General features: G+C 38.4%; 1 protein-coding gene across 1 annotated transcript in view; it reads right to left on the minus strand.

Moving 5' to 3' along the window:
• sptbn1 (spectrin, beta, non-erythrocytic 1) overlaps positions 1 to 18,295 on the minus strand; it is a 105,808-nt gene that overhangs the window by 63,013 nt on the left and 24,500 nt on the right. Inside the window, exon 2 of the mRNA XM_087801952.1 lies at positions 9,912 to 10,170. Within this exon, the coding sequence (XP_087658078.1) occupies positions 9,912 to 10,059 (148 nt within the window). The 5' untranslated portion in view covers positions 10,060 to 10,170. The remainder of the gene's footprint in view (positions 1 to 9,911; positions 10,171 to 18,295) is intronic.

Below are 18,295 nucleotides of genomic sequence, written 5' to 3' on the forward strand. Positions count from 1 at the left end.
CCGTCAAATACCTTTAACTATTCATGAATAATAAAATAGCCTTCAGAAAAATTTGAACTTAAACCAGATCTTTAGTAAACAAGTGAATTATGTTTTTTTTCTACATGATTTAAAGTTGCATCTGTTACATAACTTCAATAATGGCCACAAATGGCTTCAATATTGCAATTTAAAAAAAAAATAATGAGAAGATTGATGTAACAAAAGAAAAAAGACACATAGGAATGCATGTTTCCAGACAATGTATCCTGTTGGTGTGCGATTGTATTTGACAAACTCTTGTTGACAGGTGGAGGTGAAGCATCCTGAGGGTGTCCCAGCTCTAATATTAGAGGCTTCGTGGAAGCTCTTCCTGCTCCAGAACTTCCTGTTTGATTCTGCTCGTCCATTAAGACACGGACGGTAACGAGAGAATTGTCTTCACTTCCTGTTTGGCGTTTTCCTTCCGCCAGGATTGACGCAACCGAGGACGAGGTTAGGGACGGTCGCGAGCGGATTCCAGGACAATTGGTGGAACAAATATCCATCTGACCCCCGAGTCCGGGTTCAGCAGCCGAACACAAGGAACTATTCAGCAGCAGATCCATCACGTTAGAAGAAGCAAATATACAGAAAAAATAAAACAAGATCTTCGACGAGTGATCGTCCTCGTGTTCGCCTCCAGAACTACATTCCTGAGCGATGAAAAGTCAACGACCCACTTCCTAAACGTCGGGGCCGACCTTTGACCACGAGGGTCCAGAGGGCTCCAGCATCTGTTTGACTTCGGCTCACGTACAAGTGAAGTAGATAAACGCCGAGATAAAAGCCGGAGCGAAGGTCACACACTTTCACACACACACGCCGAGAAAAGAAAGCGATTGCAGAATTTCAAACGTCTATTGCAACATGTGGATCTTTAGATACAGCTTGAATACAAATGATTGTCGTGACCCAAGAACCATGGTGAGCTTTCTGAGCTCCATCAGATTGAGAGTGAAGCAGTATTACTATGTCCATAAAGTACAGGATTCGTCCCTTGTAACCCATGAAGCAAATAAAAATATGCAGCATCATCTGCTACATTAGGACAAAGCTAGTTGTAAGTAAGTAATAGTTATTTGTAAGATTTTACAAATAACTATATCTAGACCAGGGTCACAAAGCGCTTAGACAATCAAAAAATACAAAAAATACTTTAAAAGATCAAGACAACATAAGACAAACACATGAGTCTCAGAAAATCATGGAAAAGCACAAATCAAAATGTCTTAAGATGTTTCTTGAAGGAGTCAGTAGATCAAACACGGAGGGAGATCCTGAAAGAAACTGGCAGCCAGTGAAGAGTTTGAAGGAGAAATGTGAGTTCTTCTACTAGAGCGGCTCAGAATTCTGGCTGCAGAGTTTTGTATGAACTGCAGGCGAGAAGATCCTTCTTGTTAAGACACAAAATAAACTGTTACAATAGTGTAAACGACACAAACACATGGATTAAAAGCTGCAGAGCATGTAGTTATTTTCCAAAGTTTAGAGATTTTTCTCAGTTGAAATATATCCATCAGACTCTTTTCCAGAATAGATTCAAGGTGATAGTTCACCCAAGTATATAACTTATTTTTCAGATTCAGAGTATTATGTTCCTTAGACAGTTATAGGCAAAAATGTTTGTTCATTTTAATGTAGCAAGTCCAGCTGACTTAAAAACACACCTAAAAATGTTGTCATTAGTTATAATGGGATTAAGATCTAAAAAAAACAACTTTTCATTCAAAATCAATAATATTTTTACTACAGAGCATGTTTTGATACGCTATAAAAATGCAGAAATGTTATACGGCTCTGTGGGCGATTCATTGTGTGATTAGAAACCAAAAAGCAAATTCATTAATACTTTAAATAGGTAAAAATGTACCTTACATCGTAAAAGACGGATCATGTGGAGGTTCATTAGTTTCACTTGAATCTTCATTTATTACATTTATAAAATATTTTAACTGAGCAATAAACATTTAAGCCAAATATTTCTACGCATCAACTCAAGCTTGTTTTTAACCAACAAGATGAGTACAGTAGATTCTCACCATTTAATATTTAATAAGTAACTTCTGTGGAATCATTGATTCGACGAGAGATCAATACTAGGTTGAAATCTCTCAGTTTGATGATGTCATCATTAAACAAGCAGGACTTCTTAGATGTTTGTCAAGAGTGAAGACGACTCTAAAAGTGACACCAAAGCCTTGAGCCTGATGGTGGGAGACTAACTAGAAGCAGCCTGGGCAGCCACAGGGGCAGGGGTCAGGGTTGGGGTCACGGGTCAGAGCTAACACGCTCCAGATGGACCCACGGCTCCGGCAGCTGGTCCCGGTCCTTCGGGAAGGACGTCGGGAGTTGTTGACGCGAACATGACGGCGTGTTGCCGGCTCCTCGTCCACATGCTGAGAGTCACGCCGCATTTCCTGCTGTCATCTGGCTTCCTCGTGGCCCGACCCCGGGAGGCAGCCCCCCCACGCCGAACCAAGAGCGCCATTCATGCAGCCGGAGCCGAGGCAGACCGCCGGACGCTTGTTTACTGGGGGCCGCGGCAACATGAGACTCTGCCAGACGAAGACTTCTTCTTCTGTTCTGCAGCCGTTGATCATTGTCGTCTGTCCGTGGGGTTTTTCTTTTGGCCTCTAAACTGATCAGGGGGACGACGGCGGAGGAAGGAGTGGGGGAGGGAGTCATCTCAGGTGGCAGTCGTTTGGATAAAGAGCATAACCTGAGAAGCTGACTGAGGTCAGGAGGGGTTTTTTTTTCTCAGATGGAATCAAGCAGAGGCGACGTGTAAATAACTTTTGAAAAAGGTGGAAAATGTGCTCTGAAATCTGGGCGAACGAGAGGTTACGAGAGTCCATTATGACGTAATAATGGCTTCACTCCTCCTCCAGCTGTAATCACGCCCATGTTGTTTGTACAATGAGTCCCTTTGAGATGGAGACTTCCGGGATTGATGATGTGCAGTGACAAACCTCCATTTTTGACCAATCACAGCAGAGTGGGTGTGGTTATGGTCAAACAAGATTTCATCTCCAGAACAAGAAAGTGTTTTCAGTGGGTGGAGCTTAAGATCAACTTCTAATGTAAATATTGAAATTAAAAGTTTTGTACAAACACACACTTATGAGTCCAAGATCTACTTAAGATGTTAAATATACACATTAGTTGCCCTTTAAAACATTTTTTATAATAATTCATAATTCATATAGATAAAAAAAAATGATATAGATATATATATGAGACTATGAAGCTAAATAAGCTGAAGTTCTTTTTATATTTAATTTTTAAGTACATTTAATTAAACAATACAATTAACTTTCTTTTTCAGCAAAAAGGCAAATAATAAGAAAATGGGAGAACAAAACCCGTCAAATACCTTTAACGATACATGAATAATAAAATAGCCTTCAGAAAGATTTGGACTTAAACCAGATCTTCTTTAGTAACCAAGTCAAATATATACGTTTTTTCTGTAGAAGCTCCACCACCTGAGAACGAAGCTGAAGACGAGAGAAACAATAGTTTCACTCAGTGTGTTATTTACCGCTCGACTCAAAAGTTCAAGATTCTGATTCTCAAACACGAGCGGCTTCACATCTGCAGCTCTTCAATAAGACAAACACCAGGCAAATATATTCCAGATGGTGCGTTCAGGGCTGGAGCTTGTGTCGCTGCGGCGCTGAATTTCACACCGACCCGCCGCCTCCTGCCTGCTGACCGCACCGACATTCCTGTGAGGTCAGCGCCGCGGCAGCTCGGGCGGCCATGTTGAGGGAGGACACTTTCTGCTGCGTGACCAGAATCACCATCAACAACGTGTTCGAGCGAATCCACGGCAATGATTCTCCTCGACTTGAACCTTCGTCTGGATACTCCAGAGTAGAAATGGTTAAAGTGATATTTTCAAACCAGAACTTAAGTTCATTCTAAATACACAAAGTTTTCTTGAATATTTTTACTTTCTCCAATGTTTTTCTACAACCACACTTTCACTCTCGTGGACATTCCCAGAATTCCACAATCTGGGCAGGAAGTGAGTAAATGAGTGGGTGCATGTGTGTGTGCGTGTGCGTGTGCGCGAGTGTGTGTGTGTGTGTGTGTGTGTGTGTGTGTGACTACGTCCGTGTCCATCTACACACGTATCAATAAAGATGACGCACGTCTCAGAATCTGAGGAGATGAATGTTCATGTTGATACAGTGACTTGCACAGATGCCAGAGTTTAAGATAAGATAATCCACACGTATTACAGTAAAATGTTGAAATTAGGATGTTTGATGAAACACTGAGATAAGAGCCTTCAAGAATTTAAGACCATATTTAAAATCATTCTTCCATCAGGTCAATATACCTTTTTTTCAGCCAAGAACTTGAAATACAAAAAGGTATTTTTTTGTATATTTGTATCCAAGTGAATAAGTATTTGTTCAAAGCAGCAGAACCTGAGGTTAGAGATCAACACTAAAACTAGAGTCTTCTTTGAAGGTATAAAAACTGAAGCCGTCCTCAGAAACACAGAGTATCTCCTCCTGCCTCTACTGTACGGACAGCTGCCTGCGTTACCATGGCGATCACCGGTTTTGTGTTTCCCAGGATATCGTATGGAGGCGTTACACACTCGTCTTTAACGACACACACACACACACACACACACACACTTCAGGTTTCAAACGTTTCAGGTGAACTGCTCCTCGAGCTCAGGTTTCTGTTCAGGATCGATTCGAAACTTTCTTCTTCTGGTGTCGTTTGTTCTTATTTTAGTGACGACAACAGAGTGTGTAGTGAGAAGATGTGACGTCACTTTTTTTAATCCATCTCTGATTTATTGATTTATGAGGCAATGTTTTACTCGCGGTTCCTTTTCATTAAATACAGACATTATTTCTGCTCAAGTGTAGAAAATATTACTTCAGTATTTTCAGTAAAACTACAGTAAAAGACTTATATTATACATTTCTTTCAAAATTAACAATGTTAGGTCCAAATCTTTTTGGTATTTCTGTCAAAAAACTTTTAATTTACACATGAAACGACTAAGGGTGTGAGAATATATCGATCTAACGCTGTATCGTGATTTTTTATTCCTGATAGTGTATCGAACAAAATACCAATACATATATATATATCTTTTACCTTTTATTTTAATTCAAAGTTATGTTAATGGTTTGTAATTCAGTAGTTTGTGTATAAAAGACAATAAATCGATTTTTTATTTTACAATTAACACAGCGTTTATTTATTCGTGTGGTGCAGTTCAACCTCCGGCCACTAGTTAGTCATTTCCTCCCGTGTCAGAGTAACAACAAAATCGGTGAAACGACAAGAATGAGGTAAAAAACAGTAACTTTTAAATGATCTTGGACTCATTTGGTCTTTAAAACAAAGTGTAATTTTAAGATATTAAACGCTGACAGATACTGGATATTACATGTTGTAATAGTTAAATATAAGTTTACATTTGTTGTTAAAGTTTTGTATGAAAGTGTTTCTCAAAATATTAACATTTGATTAGAGAAAGTATTTGCTCATTTCTTTGTTGTAAAAGCTTGAAAAAGTGTCGTTTATTTTAAAGAAACAATATATCATCGCTACTACAGTATCTCAATATATCGCATATACAGTGCCTTGCGAAAGTATTCGGCCCCCTTGAACCTTTCAACATTTCGCCACATTTCAGGCTTCAAACATAAAGATATACAATTTTAATTTTTTGTCATGAATCAACAAGTGGGACACAATCGTGAAGTGAAACGAAATTTATTGGATAATTTAAATTTTTTTAACAAATAAAAAACTGAAAAGTGGGGCGTGCAATATTATTCGGCCCCTTTACTTTCAGTGCAGCAAACTCACTCCAGAAGTTCAGTGAGGATCTTTGAATGATCCAATGTTGTCCTAAATGACTGATGATGATAAATAGAATAGACCTGTGTGTAATCAAGTCTCCGTATAAATGCACCTGCTCTTTGATAGTCTCAGGGTTCTGTTTAAAGCGCAGAGAGAACCATGAAGACAAAGGAACACACCAGGCAGGTCCGAGATACTGTTGTGGAGAAGTTTAAAGCCGGATTTGGATACAAAAAGATTTCCCAAGCTTTAAGCATCTCAAGGAGCACTGTGCAAGCAATTCTATTGAAATGGAAGGAGTATCAGACCACTGCAAATCTACCAAGACCCGGCCGTCCCTCCAAACTTTCATCTCAAACAAGGAGAAGACTGATCAGAGATGCAGCCAAGAGGCCCATGATCACTCTGGATGAACTGCAGATAACTACAGCTGAGGTGGGAGAGTCTGTCCATAGGACAACAATCAGTCGTGCACTGCACAAATCTGGCCTTTATGGAAGAGTGGCAAGAAGAAAGCCATTTCTCAAAGATATCCATAAAAAGTCTCGTTTAAAGTTTGCCACAAGCCACCTGGGAGACACACCAAACATGTGAACGAAGGTGCTCTGGTCAGATGAAACCAAAATCGAACTTTTTGGCCACAATGCAAAACGATATGTTTGGCGTAAAAGCAACACAGCTCATCACCCTGAACACACCATCCCCACTGTCAAACATGGTGGTGGCAGCAGGGACAGGGAAGATGGATAAAATTGATGGGAAGATGGATGGAGCCAAATACAGGACCATTCTGGAAGAAAACCTGTTGGAGTCTGCAAAAGACCTGAGACTGGGACGGAGATTTATCTTCCAACAGGACAATGATCCAAAACATAAAGCCAAATATACAATGGAATGGTTCACAAATAGACGTATCCAGGTGTTAGAATGGCCAAGTCAAAGTCCAGACCTGAATCCAATCGAGAATCTGTGGAAAGAGCTGAAGACTGCTGTTCACAAACGCTCTCCATCCAACCTCACTGAGCTCGAGCTGTTTTGCAAGGAAGAATGGGCAAGAATTCCAGTCTCTCGATGTGCAAAACTGATAGAGACATACCCCAAGCGACTTGCAGCTGTAATTGCAGCAAAAGGTGGCGCTACAAAGTATTAGCGCAAGGGGGCCGAATAATATTGCACGCCCCACTTTTCAGTTTTTTATTTGTTAAAAAAGTTTAAATTATCCAATAAATTTCGTTCCACTTCACGATTGTGTCCCACTTGTTGTTGATTCATGACAAATAATTAAAATTGTATATCTTTATGTTTGAAGCCTGAAATGTGGCGAAATGTTGAAAGGTTCAAGGGGGCCGAATACTTTCGCAAGGCACTGTATATGGTAAACACATGTATACGCATCGTATCGACAGATTCTTGACTAATAATACAGACCTTTTTAACAAGCAGTCGATTGTGATTCAAGTTTTCATAGACGTTGAAGTCGTCAAAATATTGTATAAGTTTTGTTTAATCAATTATGTCCTAACATGACAATATATTGATTTATTGTATCGTATATTGAATCATAACAAGTATGGAGTGAACATTAAGGCATGTTATAACAACAAAATGAAAAGTGAAATGAAAAGGAAAAAAGGTTCTAAAAAAATATACGTTTTACAAGTTGTTCTTTATTTGGTAATTAGTAATAAAAATCTGCTCAAAATAAAATTTGCGTGGATGTGATCTGAACACAAACCATGTGAAGTTGTAAGACGCGCTCAGACTCGTGAATATTTAACACGAGTGAATTATTCAGACACTAGTGCAGCAGGAGTGACTGCAGTTGAGTGACAGCTGCTCACGGTTACACTTCTACATCCTCAGAGATTCTATCTTTTCCTAAAACCTTTGACAATTAAAAAACACTTTATAAAAGTAGCTTCAGTTGAAAGATTGGATGGATTTTAAAACGCCATTTTCTAAAATCTAATTATATTAAATTTACAGGTGAAGTAACAAACCTCTGCGACTCACGTAGATAATCGTCTTCAGACTAAACTCGACGACCTCGAACATCTCAGATGTTTTATTGACGTGTCAAATTCTGCCGAGTCATCGCCAGAGACCGCGACAGTGACGTGATTCATGGGATTTATCGGTCGACTGATGGCGTCCCTTCAGCACGAGGACGACTCTGGCGCAGGAACCTCTCGTTTGCACTCGAGCGAGGAACGAGATCACGTCAATATGTCGATTAGATTAATGGACGTCATTTCTATGAGTGAATCGTCTTTGCAACTACAGTGACGTTTACTTTTAATCATTTTGTTAGTAGTTTAAGTTTATTATTATTTTTAGATGAAGGATAATTTAACTCATTTTGAATTGATGGGATGATTGACAGCTGTGTTCCTCATGTGTGAGTGAATTGAGGGAGAATTTTAAATGTAGTTTTCAACGGACTCTGGAGCAACAGTAGAGTGAAGCTGGTGGTTTCCTTCAGCCCGACATTAAGACTTCGAGGTTTCACTGACACCACCTGGAGCTGGTTAACCGCCTAACTAACCTAACCTAACCGACCACCTCCAATCTATATTGTGTTTGGACTGCATTATCGATCGACAGTTTAAGTTCAAATCGAGTGTTTGGGTTTTTGTTTGCATTTTTCTCTTTAATGTTAATTCACTCGTGTTTGAATCATCACTGGAACTTGTTATTTAACGGAAAACTTGATGAATTCAGGTCCTTCAGACCATCGGTGGAGCAGGAGCAAGTATTTGACCATTTTTCACCTTTTCTCAAATGGTCAGAAAAATGTTTTTGTTGTTGGTTGTGTGTGTGATAGAGGTGAAACATGTAAGTCTGTAGAAAAAACAAACACTTAAACGAGCAAAAAGATGACAAAAGTGCAACCAGAATTCTGAGCAGCTCTAGTAGAAGAACTCACATTTCTCCTTCAAACTCTTCACTGGCTGCCAGTTTCTTTCAGGATCAATTTAAAATTCTGGTTCTTACTTTCAGATCTATTCATGGTCAGACCTTCCATCAGTGATCTGATCCAGACTTACACCCCAGCTCGGGCTCTGAGGTCTGTGGATCAGAATCTACTGATGGTTCCTGAACTTCAGGACCAGAGGAGAGAAATCCTTCCAGACTGTTGCTCCTAAGCTTTGGAACCATCTCTGTGTTTGATGATCTACTGACTCCTTCAAGAAACATCTGTGTTTGATGATCTACTGACTCCTTGAAGAAACATCTGTGTTTGATGATCTACTGACTCCTTGAAGAAACATCTGTGTTTGATGATCTACTGACTCCTTCAAGAAACATCTGTGTTTGATGATCTACTGACTCCTTCAAGAAACATCTGTGTTTGATGATCTACTGACTCCTTCAAGAAACATCTGTGTTTGATGATCTACTGACTCCTTCAAGAAACATCTGTGTTTGATGATCTACTGACTCCTTCAAGAAACATCTGTGTTTGATGATCTACTGACTCCTTCAAGAAACATGTGTGTTTGATGATCTACTGACTCCTCCAAGAAACATCTGTGTTTGATGATCTACTGACTCCTTCAAGAAACATCTGTGTTTGATGATCTACTGACTCCTTCAAGAAACATCTGTGTTTGATGATCTACTGACTCCTTCAAGAAACATCTGTGTTTGATGATCTACTGACTCCTTCAAGAAACATCTGTGTTTGATGATCTACTGACTCCTTCAAGAAACATCTCTGTGTTTGATGATCTACTGACTCCTTCAAGAAACATCTGTGTTTGATGATCTACTGACTCCTTCAAGAAACATCTGTGTTTGATGATCTACTGACTCCTTCAAGAAACATCTGTGTTTGATGATCTACTGACTCCTTCAAGAAACATCTCAAGACACTATTTGATCTTTTAAAGTATATATTTTAACTGTGTTTTGTTTTTGTTTGTTAATGTTCTTTGTGACCGTGGCCTAGAAAGATCTTTACAAATAACCTTTACTTTATCAATAGATGTGTTATGTTACACCTGAACTCTACTCAAGGCTCACAGGTGTGTTCATGGTCTCACCTGCGAGCGCCTTGATGCGCGAGCGCTCGAACAGTCGCGCCGAGCTGTTCTCGTTGTCCCAGTCGTCTGCGTCCCAGCGGTTGTTGACGCCCTCGTTGTACTGCTGCTGGATCTCCATGTGGTCAAACTCCGCCGCGACCGACGTCATCTCGACCCCGATGCGACTCCTCCGCCGCCGCCTCCAAGTCCTCGCACCTGCGTCCGGTTGCTATTGGCGACGGGACGACCACGGCTACGAACCGGCGCGACTTTGCACTACCTGTGAGGACCAGAGACGACATGAAGGTTCATGGTTAGTGAGGAGCAGAAGATTGTTGAGTCACATGGATCAGATCCAACATGTCCGACTGTAATAATCTACAGTAAAACTTTAAGAACAACCATGTACGTGTTTGATGATAACAATAACATTATTGAACTCTTGGTAGGTCTTTGTTTAAGGACATTTTTCCCCTCATCTCTTTTACTTATTTGTCCTTTTTTGGTCAGAATATGTGTGAAAATAAAGTGTTTTTATAAGATACTTCTAGATAAAATGTGTTTAAATCAAATATTACAGAATAACTTCTAATTATTTAGCTTTATTTTATGATGTCATGGTATAACTACACTTAAATTATTTTTCAATAGTTTTTTTTCGTTATCGTTGTCAAAATATATGAAAAAAATGCATTATTTTCTTCAAATAAAATAGTTACTTATATGTAATGTACAGCTTATTTATAACGTCCTTTTTATTCTGATTTTTAATTTGAGGTATTTCTATCGTATTAACCCTCGCAGGATCCAATAAAAAGAAGGATTCCTAACATAACTGGGTCACTATTGACTCGAGCGCTGATTGGCTGCAGATGTAGAAACAACTGAGACACAAATAAGTGAAGGTCGCCGCCATGTGGTCGAACCACGAAACTGCAGAGTGAGATAATAGATGTGACGCATTTTGGAATCACTTCATATTTACAGTCATGTTCCTGGAGAGGATGGAGGAAAAAGAAGAAGAAATAATGATTCAAATGTGTTGCGTTTTATAACATTGGATTGAACGAGCAGCTGCTGAATAACGGTGTGTGTGTGATGCTGCAACAACACACACACACACTCACACACAACCTCTGCATGACTCTGCAAGAACCTGCTGCAGCAGCATCTAAGACCATAATACTTCAGATGCTCCGTGTCATGTTGCCATGGTAACGGCGAGCGCGCTCACAGCTTGCGACCGAAGAACAAACACCGTCGGCGTCTTCGACAAATACGTTATGAAAACAACGAAGATAATTCTTGGACATATAACGCATTAATACTGACGATAATACACAAATAACTGAGTGTGTGTTGAATCTGTGTAAACTTGCATACAACACATATTTCTCACTAATATTCTCGTCTTTTTAATTCATTATTTATCCCATATTTTATTTTCTAATTTGTTGTAATTAAATGTCATTTAAAGAGCTAAAATAAAAGTGATTTAAACATGTTATTTAAGATAAGATAGCAGTCTTGGAGAGGAATACAAAACGGTGAAAATTCCTCAAGTTTGCAGAGTGCTGTGTGTGTGTCCTTGTGTGTTTCCACCTACTCTCCACACACACACACACACACACACACACACACACACAAAAGCTCAGAGTCAACGCAACACTTTTATTTTATAAAGTGTTAAATTGCAAAAGAAGAGCAGAGAGGATGAAATTCCTTACATGCCGAATGTTACCATGACAACCGAATCATGCTTAGAATCTGCAGCATTTTGAAAATATTCACTATAACCTCAAGTATAAATATATATATATATATAAAGTATAAACAGTTCAATAGTAGCATTCTAATCTGTACTAGTACAGAAGGATCTGGAATCCTACTAGCGAATTCCAATCTGTACTAGTCGGATTCCAGATCCTACTGTACTAGTACAGAATGGAATTCCAATATTCAGATCCCAATTAAGTAGTGGAATTCCAATCTGTACTAGTGAAATTAATGTATTAGTTCAGATTGTTATCCTACTACTGAACTGAGATCTGAATATTGGAATTCCAATCTGTACTAGTAGGATTCCAGATCCTTCTGTACTAGTACAGATTGGAATTCCAATATTCAGATCCCAATTAAGTAGTGGAATTCCAATCTGTACTAGTGTAATTAATGTATTAGTTCAGATTGTTATCCTACTACTGAACTGAGATCTGAATATTGGAATTCCAATCTGTACTAGTAGGATTCCAGATCCTACTAGTGAATTCCAATATCTACTACTACAGATTGGAATCCAACTACTGTATTGGGATCTGAATATTTGAATTCCAATCTGTCCAAGGACAAATGGGAATTCTACCAGGACAATCTCCAATTCTAATAGGAGGAATTCTGATTACATCAAACTGTTTTAATGGACTGAATCATTGAATTCCAATCTGTACTAGTGGGATTCCAGATCCTACTGGATTCTAATCTGTACTGATACATACGTCTATATTGTCGGGATCTTAACCTCTGCACAAATCAATCAAACTCAAGGTTTGAAATGACGATGTCATCTTGCTGCCACGGCGATGGGCAGAAGAACCAACAAATGGTTTCATCTCCCAGTAAGAGTGAGAGGAAGGATGGATATTTATAGCAGGAGGAGGAGGAGTGATAGGAACAGGAATAGAGAGGGATGACAGATGGAGTTGCAGAAGGAAAAAAGAAGAGCAGGTAATTCAAATGAACTATCATCTGGTAAAAACCACTATTAAAGTGTGAAGTAAAACCAGGTTGTGTAGAGAACCCACTCCCACGATCATCCAGAACCATCAGCTGCTCCTGAAGCACAGAATTCTTTCGGAGCTTCTTTCAAAACCGTCGCTTCTCGCCCACGTCCTCCTCCCACGGATCTCACCTCCGTCCTCCCACAATGCACCTCTCTCACAGCTCTTTGTGCCACGGCGTCCATGAAGGATGGAGGAGAAAATAAATCACTTTATTATTCTGTTCGACTAATGTGTTGATTCAATTCTATTGTATCATCATGCGTGTGTTGTTGTGATGTGTTACTCTATTGTATCATCAGTGTGTGTGTGTGTTGTTGTGATGTGTGACTATTGTATCATCAGTGTGTGTGTTGTTGTTGTGATGTGTGACTCTATTGTATCATCAGTGTGTGTGTGTGTTGTTGTGATGTGTGACTATTGTATCATCAGTGTGTGTGTTGTTGTTGTGATGTGTGACTCTATTGTATCATCAGTGTGTGTGTGTTGTTGTGATGTGTGACTCTATTGTATCATCAGTGTGTGTGTTGTGTGACTCTATTGTATCATCAGTGTGTGTGTGTTGCTGTGTTGTGTGACTCTATTGTATCATCAGTGTGTGTGTGTGTTGATGTGTTGTGTGACTATTGTATCATCATGCATGTGTGTGTTGTTGTGATGTGTGACTCTATTGTATCATCAGTGTGTGTGTGTGTGTGTTGCTGTGTTGTGTGACTATTGTATCATCAGTGTGTGTGTGTTGAGTTACTCTATTGTATCATCAGTGTGTGTGTGTGTTGTCGTGATGTTTCACTCTTTTGTATCATCATGCGTGTGTTGTTGTGATGTGTGACTCTATTGTATCATCAGTGTGTGTTGTTGTTGTGATGTGTGACTCTATTGTATCATCAGTGTGTGTGTGTGTTGTTGTGATGTGTGACTCTATTGTATCATCAATGTGTGTGTGTTGTTGTGATGTGTGACTCTATTGTATCATCAGTGTGTGTGTTGTTGTGATGTGTGACTCTATTGTATCATCAGTGTGTGTTGTTGTGATGTGTGACTCTATTGTATCATCAGTGTGTGTGTCTTGTTGTTGTGATGTGTGACTCTATTGTATCATCAGTGTGTGTGTTGTGTGACTCAATTGTAGCATCAGTGTGTGTGTGTGTTGCTGTGTTGTGTGACTCTATTGTATCATCAGTGTGTGTGTGTGTTGTTGTGATGTGTGACTCTATTGTATCATCATGCGTGTGTTGTTGTGATGTGTGACTCTATTGTATCATCATGCGTGTGTTGTTGTGATGTGTGACTCTATTGTATCATCAGTGTGTGTGTTGTTGTGATGTGTGACTCTATTGTATCATCAGTGTGTGTATTGCTGTTGTGATGTGTGACTCTATTGTATCATCATGTGTGTGTGTTGTTGTGGCGTGTGACTCTATTGTATCATCAGTGTGTGTGTGTTGCTGTGATGTGTGACTCTATTGTATCATCAGTGTGTGTGTGTTGCTGTGATGTGTGACTCTATTGTATCATCAGTGTGTGTGTGTTGCTGTGATGTGTGACTCTATTGTATCATCAGTGTGTGTGTTGTGTGATTCATAGAAATATTGACATTAGAAAATTATCTTAAGCTCCGCCCACTTAAATGAATCAATAAATAAATGATGATTAAATCAATCAATCGTTATACAGGTAGGCTTTAAAATCATACTTCTCTTAATGGTAAACAATTCAATAAAATTAGTTTAAAGAAATCAAAACTATATTCACCATTAATGTGCAAATGTTCACAGTTTTTTGTTAATTTTGGTGCTAGTTAAGACTTGAAAGTGTTTGATAAAAAAATATCTTCCACTTATTTTTTTTGAATACAGTTCAACAAATTGTGAGAAAAAAACATTCAATTTTTTTTTAAACGTACAACGCACAGCTAATGAGACAATGAAGTCCAGCGAGACCCCCTGATGACTGAGGACGAGAGGATACAGTGAGTCCAGCAGCTTTTAAAGCTGATGTTTGGACATATTAAGCAGTTATGACTTTGTCAAGAGTCATGTGGTCTGTAAATACTACAACACCAGAGTCAAGTACTCGACAATACTACACATATATACTTGTTACTACAGTATCACAACACCAGAGTCAAGTACTGGACAATACTACACATATATACTTGTTACTACACTATCACAACACCAGAGTCAAGTACTGGACAATACTACACATATATACTTGTTACTACACTATCACAACACCAGAGTCAAGTACTGGACAATACTACACGTATATACTTGTTACTACACTATCACAACACCAGAGTCAGGTACTTGACAATACTACACATATATACTTGTTACTACACTTTCACAACACCAGAGTCAGGTACTTGACAATACTACACATATATACTTGTTACTACACTATCACAACACCAGAGTCAAGTACTGGACAATACTACACATATATCCTTGTTACTACACTATCACAACACCAGAGTCAAGTACTGGACAATACTACACGTATATACTTGTTACTACACTATCACAACACCAGAGTCAAGTACTGGACAATACTACACATATATACTTGTTACTACACTATCACAACACCAGAGTCAAGTACTGGACAATACTATACAAATATCCTTGTTACTACACTATCACAACACCAGAGTCAAGTACTGGACAATACTACACATATATACACTTGTTACTACAGTATTACTATATATTGTTCAACCAGTACAGGAAGTGCAAAGAAAGAATGAAAATGTTACGTAGTGCAGCTTCAACATGGCAATGATTCTTTAGAATAAGTTGAACTTTGTAAATATCAGATGGTTTCGTGACTAGAAGATAAAACCTTCTTTATCCTCCTTGTTGTCTTGGTTCACTCGACGGCTAAAGAGGCACATTGTCGAGTCAAAACCACACGTCACCATAGCGACCGCTGTCCCAGCAGGCTTTGTGTCGGCGAGCCTCTCATCAGGGCGGCAGACAGACGCACAAAAGCCGCTCGGCTGGAACCGAGAGGAACTTTCTCAAGATGGTCAAGAGCGAGATACTAAAGAGATGTTGACGACGCTTCTGTGAGAACACACTCCAACATTCATGGTCCTGACAGGTCGACACAAGATGAATCTCAGTACTTCCTACCATACGTTCACTCATCGGACAAATAACCACTCACTCACTCACACATTCCAACACGTTCTAGTTCCATCAACCTGTGTGTGTTTTTGGGAGGAAACCAGAGTGCCCAGAGTAAAACTATGTGCACAAAGATACACTGAGTGTGTGTGTTTTGTCAATAACCTTATGTTAGGATACGCATCACGATACAAGGACAACGATGCAATATATTGCAATGACTGGTGTTGTGATACTGTAGTAACAAGTATATATGTGTAGTATTGTCCAGTACTTGACTCTGGTGTTGTGATAGTGTAGTAACAAGTATATATGTGTAGTATTGTCCGAGTACTTGACTCTGGTGTTGTGATAGTGTAGTAACAAATATATATGTGTAGTATTGTCCAGTACTTGACTCTGGTGTCGTTTATAGTGTAGTAACAAGTATATATGTGTAGTATTGTCCGAGTACTTGACTCTGGTGTTGTGATAGTGTAGTAACAAGTATATATGTGTAGTATTGTCCGAGTACTTGACTCTGGTGTTGTGATAGTGTAGTAACAAATATATATGTGTAGTATTGTCCAGTACTTGACTCTGGTGTCGTTTATAGTGTAGTAACAAGTATATATGTGTAGTATTGTCCGAGTACTTGACTCTGGTGTTGTGATACTGTAGTAACAAGTATATATGTGAAGTATTGTCGAGTACTTGACTCTGGTGTTGTGATACTGTAGTAACAAGTATATATGTGTAGTATTGTCGAGTACTTGACTCTGGTGTTGTGATACTGTAGTAACAAGTATATATTTGTAGTATTGTCCAAGTACTTGACTCTGGTGTTGCAGAATTTACACTGCATGACCAAAATCTGTCCTAACATCAGCTGCTGTAGTCGACTGTATCCTCTCGTCCTCAGTAATAGCAAGATTCTTTTTATTCCTCATTAAGCCGCGGAAGACGTCGTGACTTCTGCCATCTAGAGGCCGGAGGTTTAATTGCAACGCAAAAAATGTTCAAAATAAATATATATTAACTCTCAATTTCTTATCTTTGATTGTGCAGTTGAATATTGACAGTACTGTGGAAAAAAAATTGCGATATTTACGCGTCTCGATTTCAAGACAAGAATGAAAGAGAGGCTTGAGAAGAGGAATATTTGGTGGTCATATTGTTATGGCTTTTTTAGTGAAAACCTTCCACAGTATATTTAGTGCGAGCGTGTGAAGGCTGGTCAGAGTGAGAACAGACGTCTGGGAACATGATTCCATCGACACCTGCGCTGGAGACACTTCAGATGCTGGGAGTCAAATCACTGGTTACACAGTCGGTTAAATATTACTTAATATTGACACAGTAGTAACCACTGGATATAAGGCTGGAGAAGCTTGAAAAGAACACTTTTCTCCTTCGACGACAAAAGTCCTTCTGCCAACTCCCATCAGCCTTAACAACTTTGTTATTCGAGTATCAATCGTTCACCATGGCAACGGTTCAGAGAAACTCCTACGCAGAGCAGCTCTCGCCTCGAACGACAAACAAAGATTCTACTGTCCGTGTCGGCGCCGCTTCCAGAGATTCCTCCGTCAGATTCAAGCGACATTTGGAAACATCAACTTCATATATGCACAATATCTGGTCGATTCTACCGCTTATTATTATTATTATTATTATTATATTAGATTCAAGTGGCATTTTGAAATATAAAAACATTCATATATGCACAATATCTGGTTGATTATACCGCTTATTATTAATTATTATTATTATATTCAATTCAAGTGGCATTTTGAAATATAAAAACATTCATATATGCACAATATCTGGTCGATTCTACCGCTTATTATTATTATTATTATTATTATATTAGATTCAAGTGGCATTTTGAAATATAAAAACATTCATATATGCACAATATCTGGTCGATTCTACCGCTTATTATTATTATTATTATTATTATTATTATATTAGATTCAAGTGGCATTTTGAAATATAAAAACATTCATATATGCACAATATCTGGTTGATTATACCGCTTATTATTAATTATTATTATTATATTAGATTCAAGTGGCATTTTGAAATATAAAAACATTCATATATGCACAATATCTGGTCGATTCTACCGCTTATTATTATTATTATTATTATTATTATTATATTAGATTCAAGTGGCATTTTGAAATATAAAAACATTCATATATGCACAATATCTGGTCGATTCTACCGCTTATTATTATTATTATTATTATTATTATTATATTAGATTCAAGTGGCATTTTGAAATATAAAAACATTCATATATGCACAATATCTGGTCGATTCTAACGCTTATTATTATCATTATATTAGATTCAAGTCGCATTTAAATTCCTTTCCTTTAATTTTTATTTCCTCCACGTTTATTCAAATCTTACTTTCTAAGCCTGACATTGAAAAACCAAAGTCTCATTTAATTAACTTTGTGAATGACTTGTCGCTAAAAGTAAATAAAAATTTGATAAAATTGTAT

The sequence above is a fragment of the Callionymus lyra genome, chromosome 11 (genome assembly GCF_982586985.1).
Source record: "Callionymus lyra chromosome 11, fCalLyr1.hap1.1, whole genome shotgun sequence".
NCBI lineage: Eukaryota > Metazoa > Chordata > Actinopteri > Syngnathiformes > Callionymidae > Callionymus > Callionymus lyra.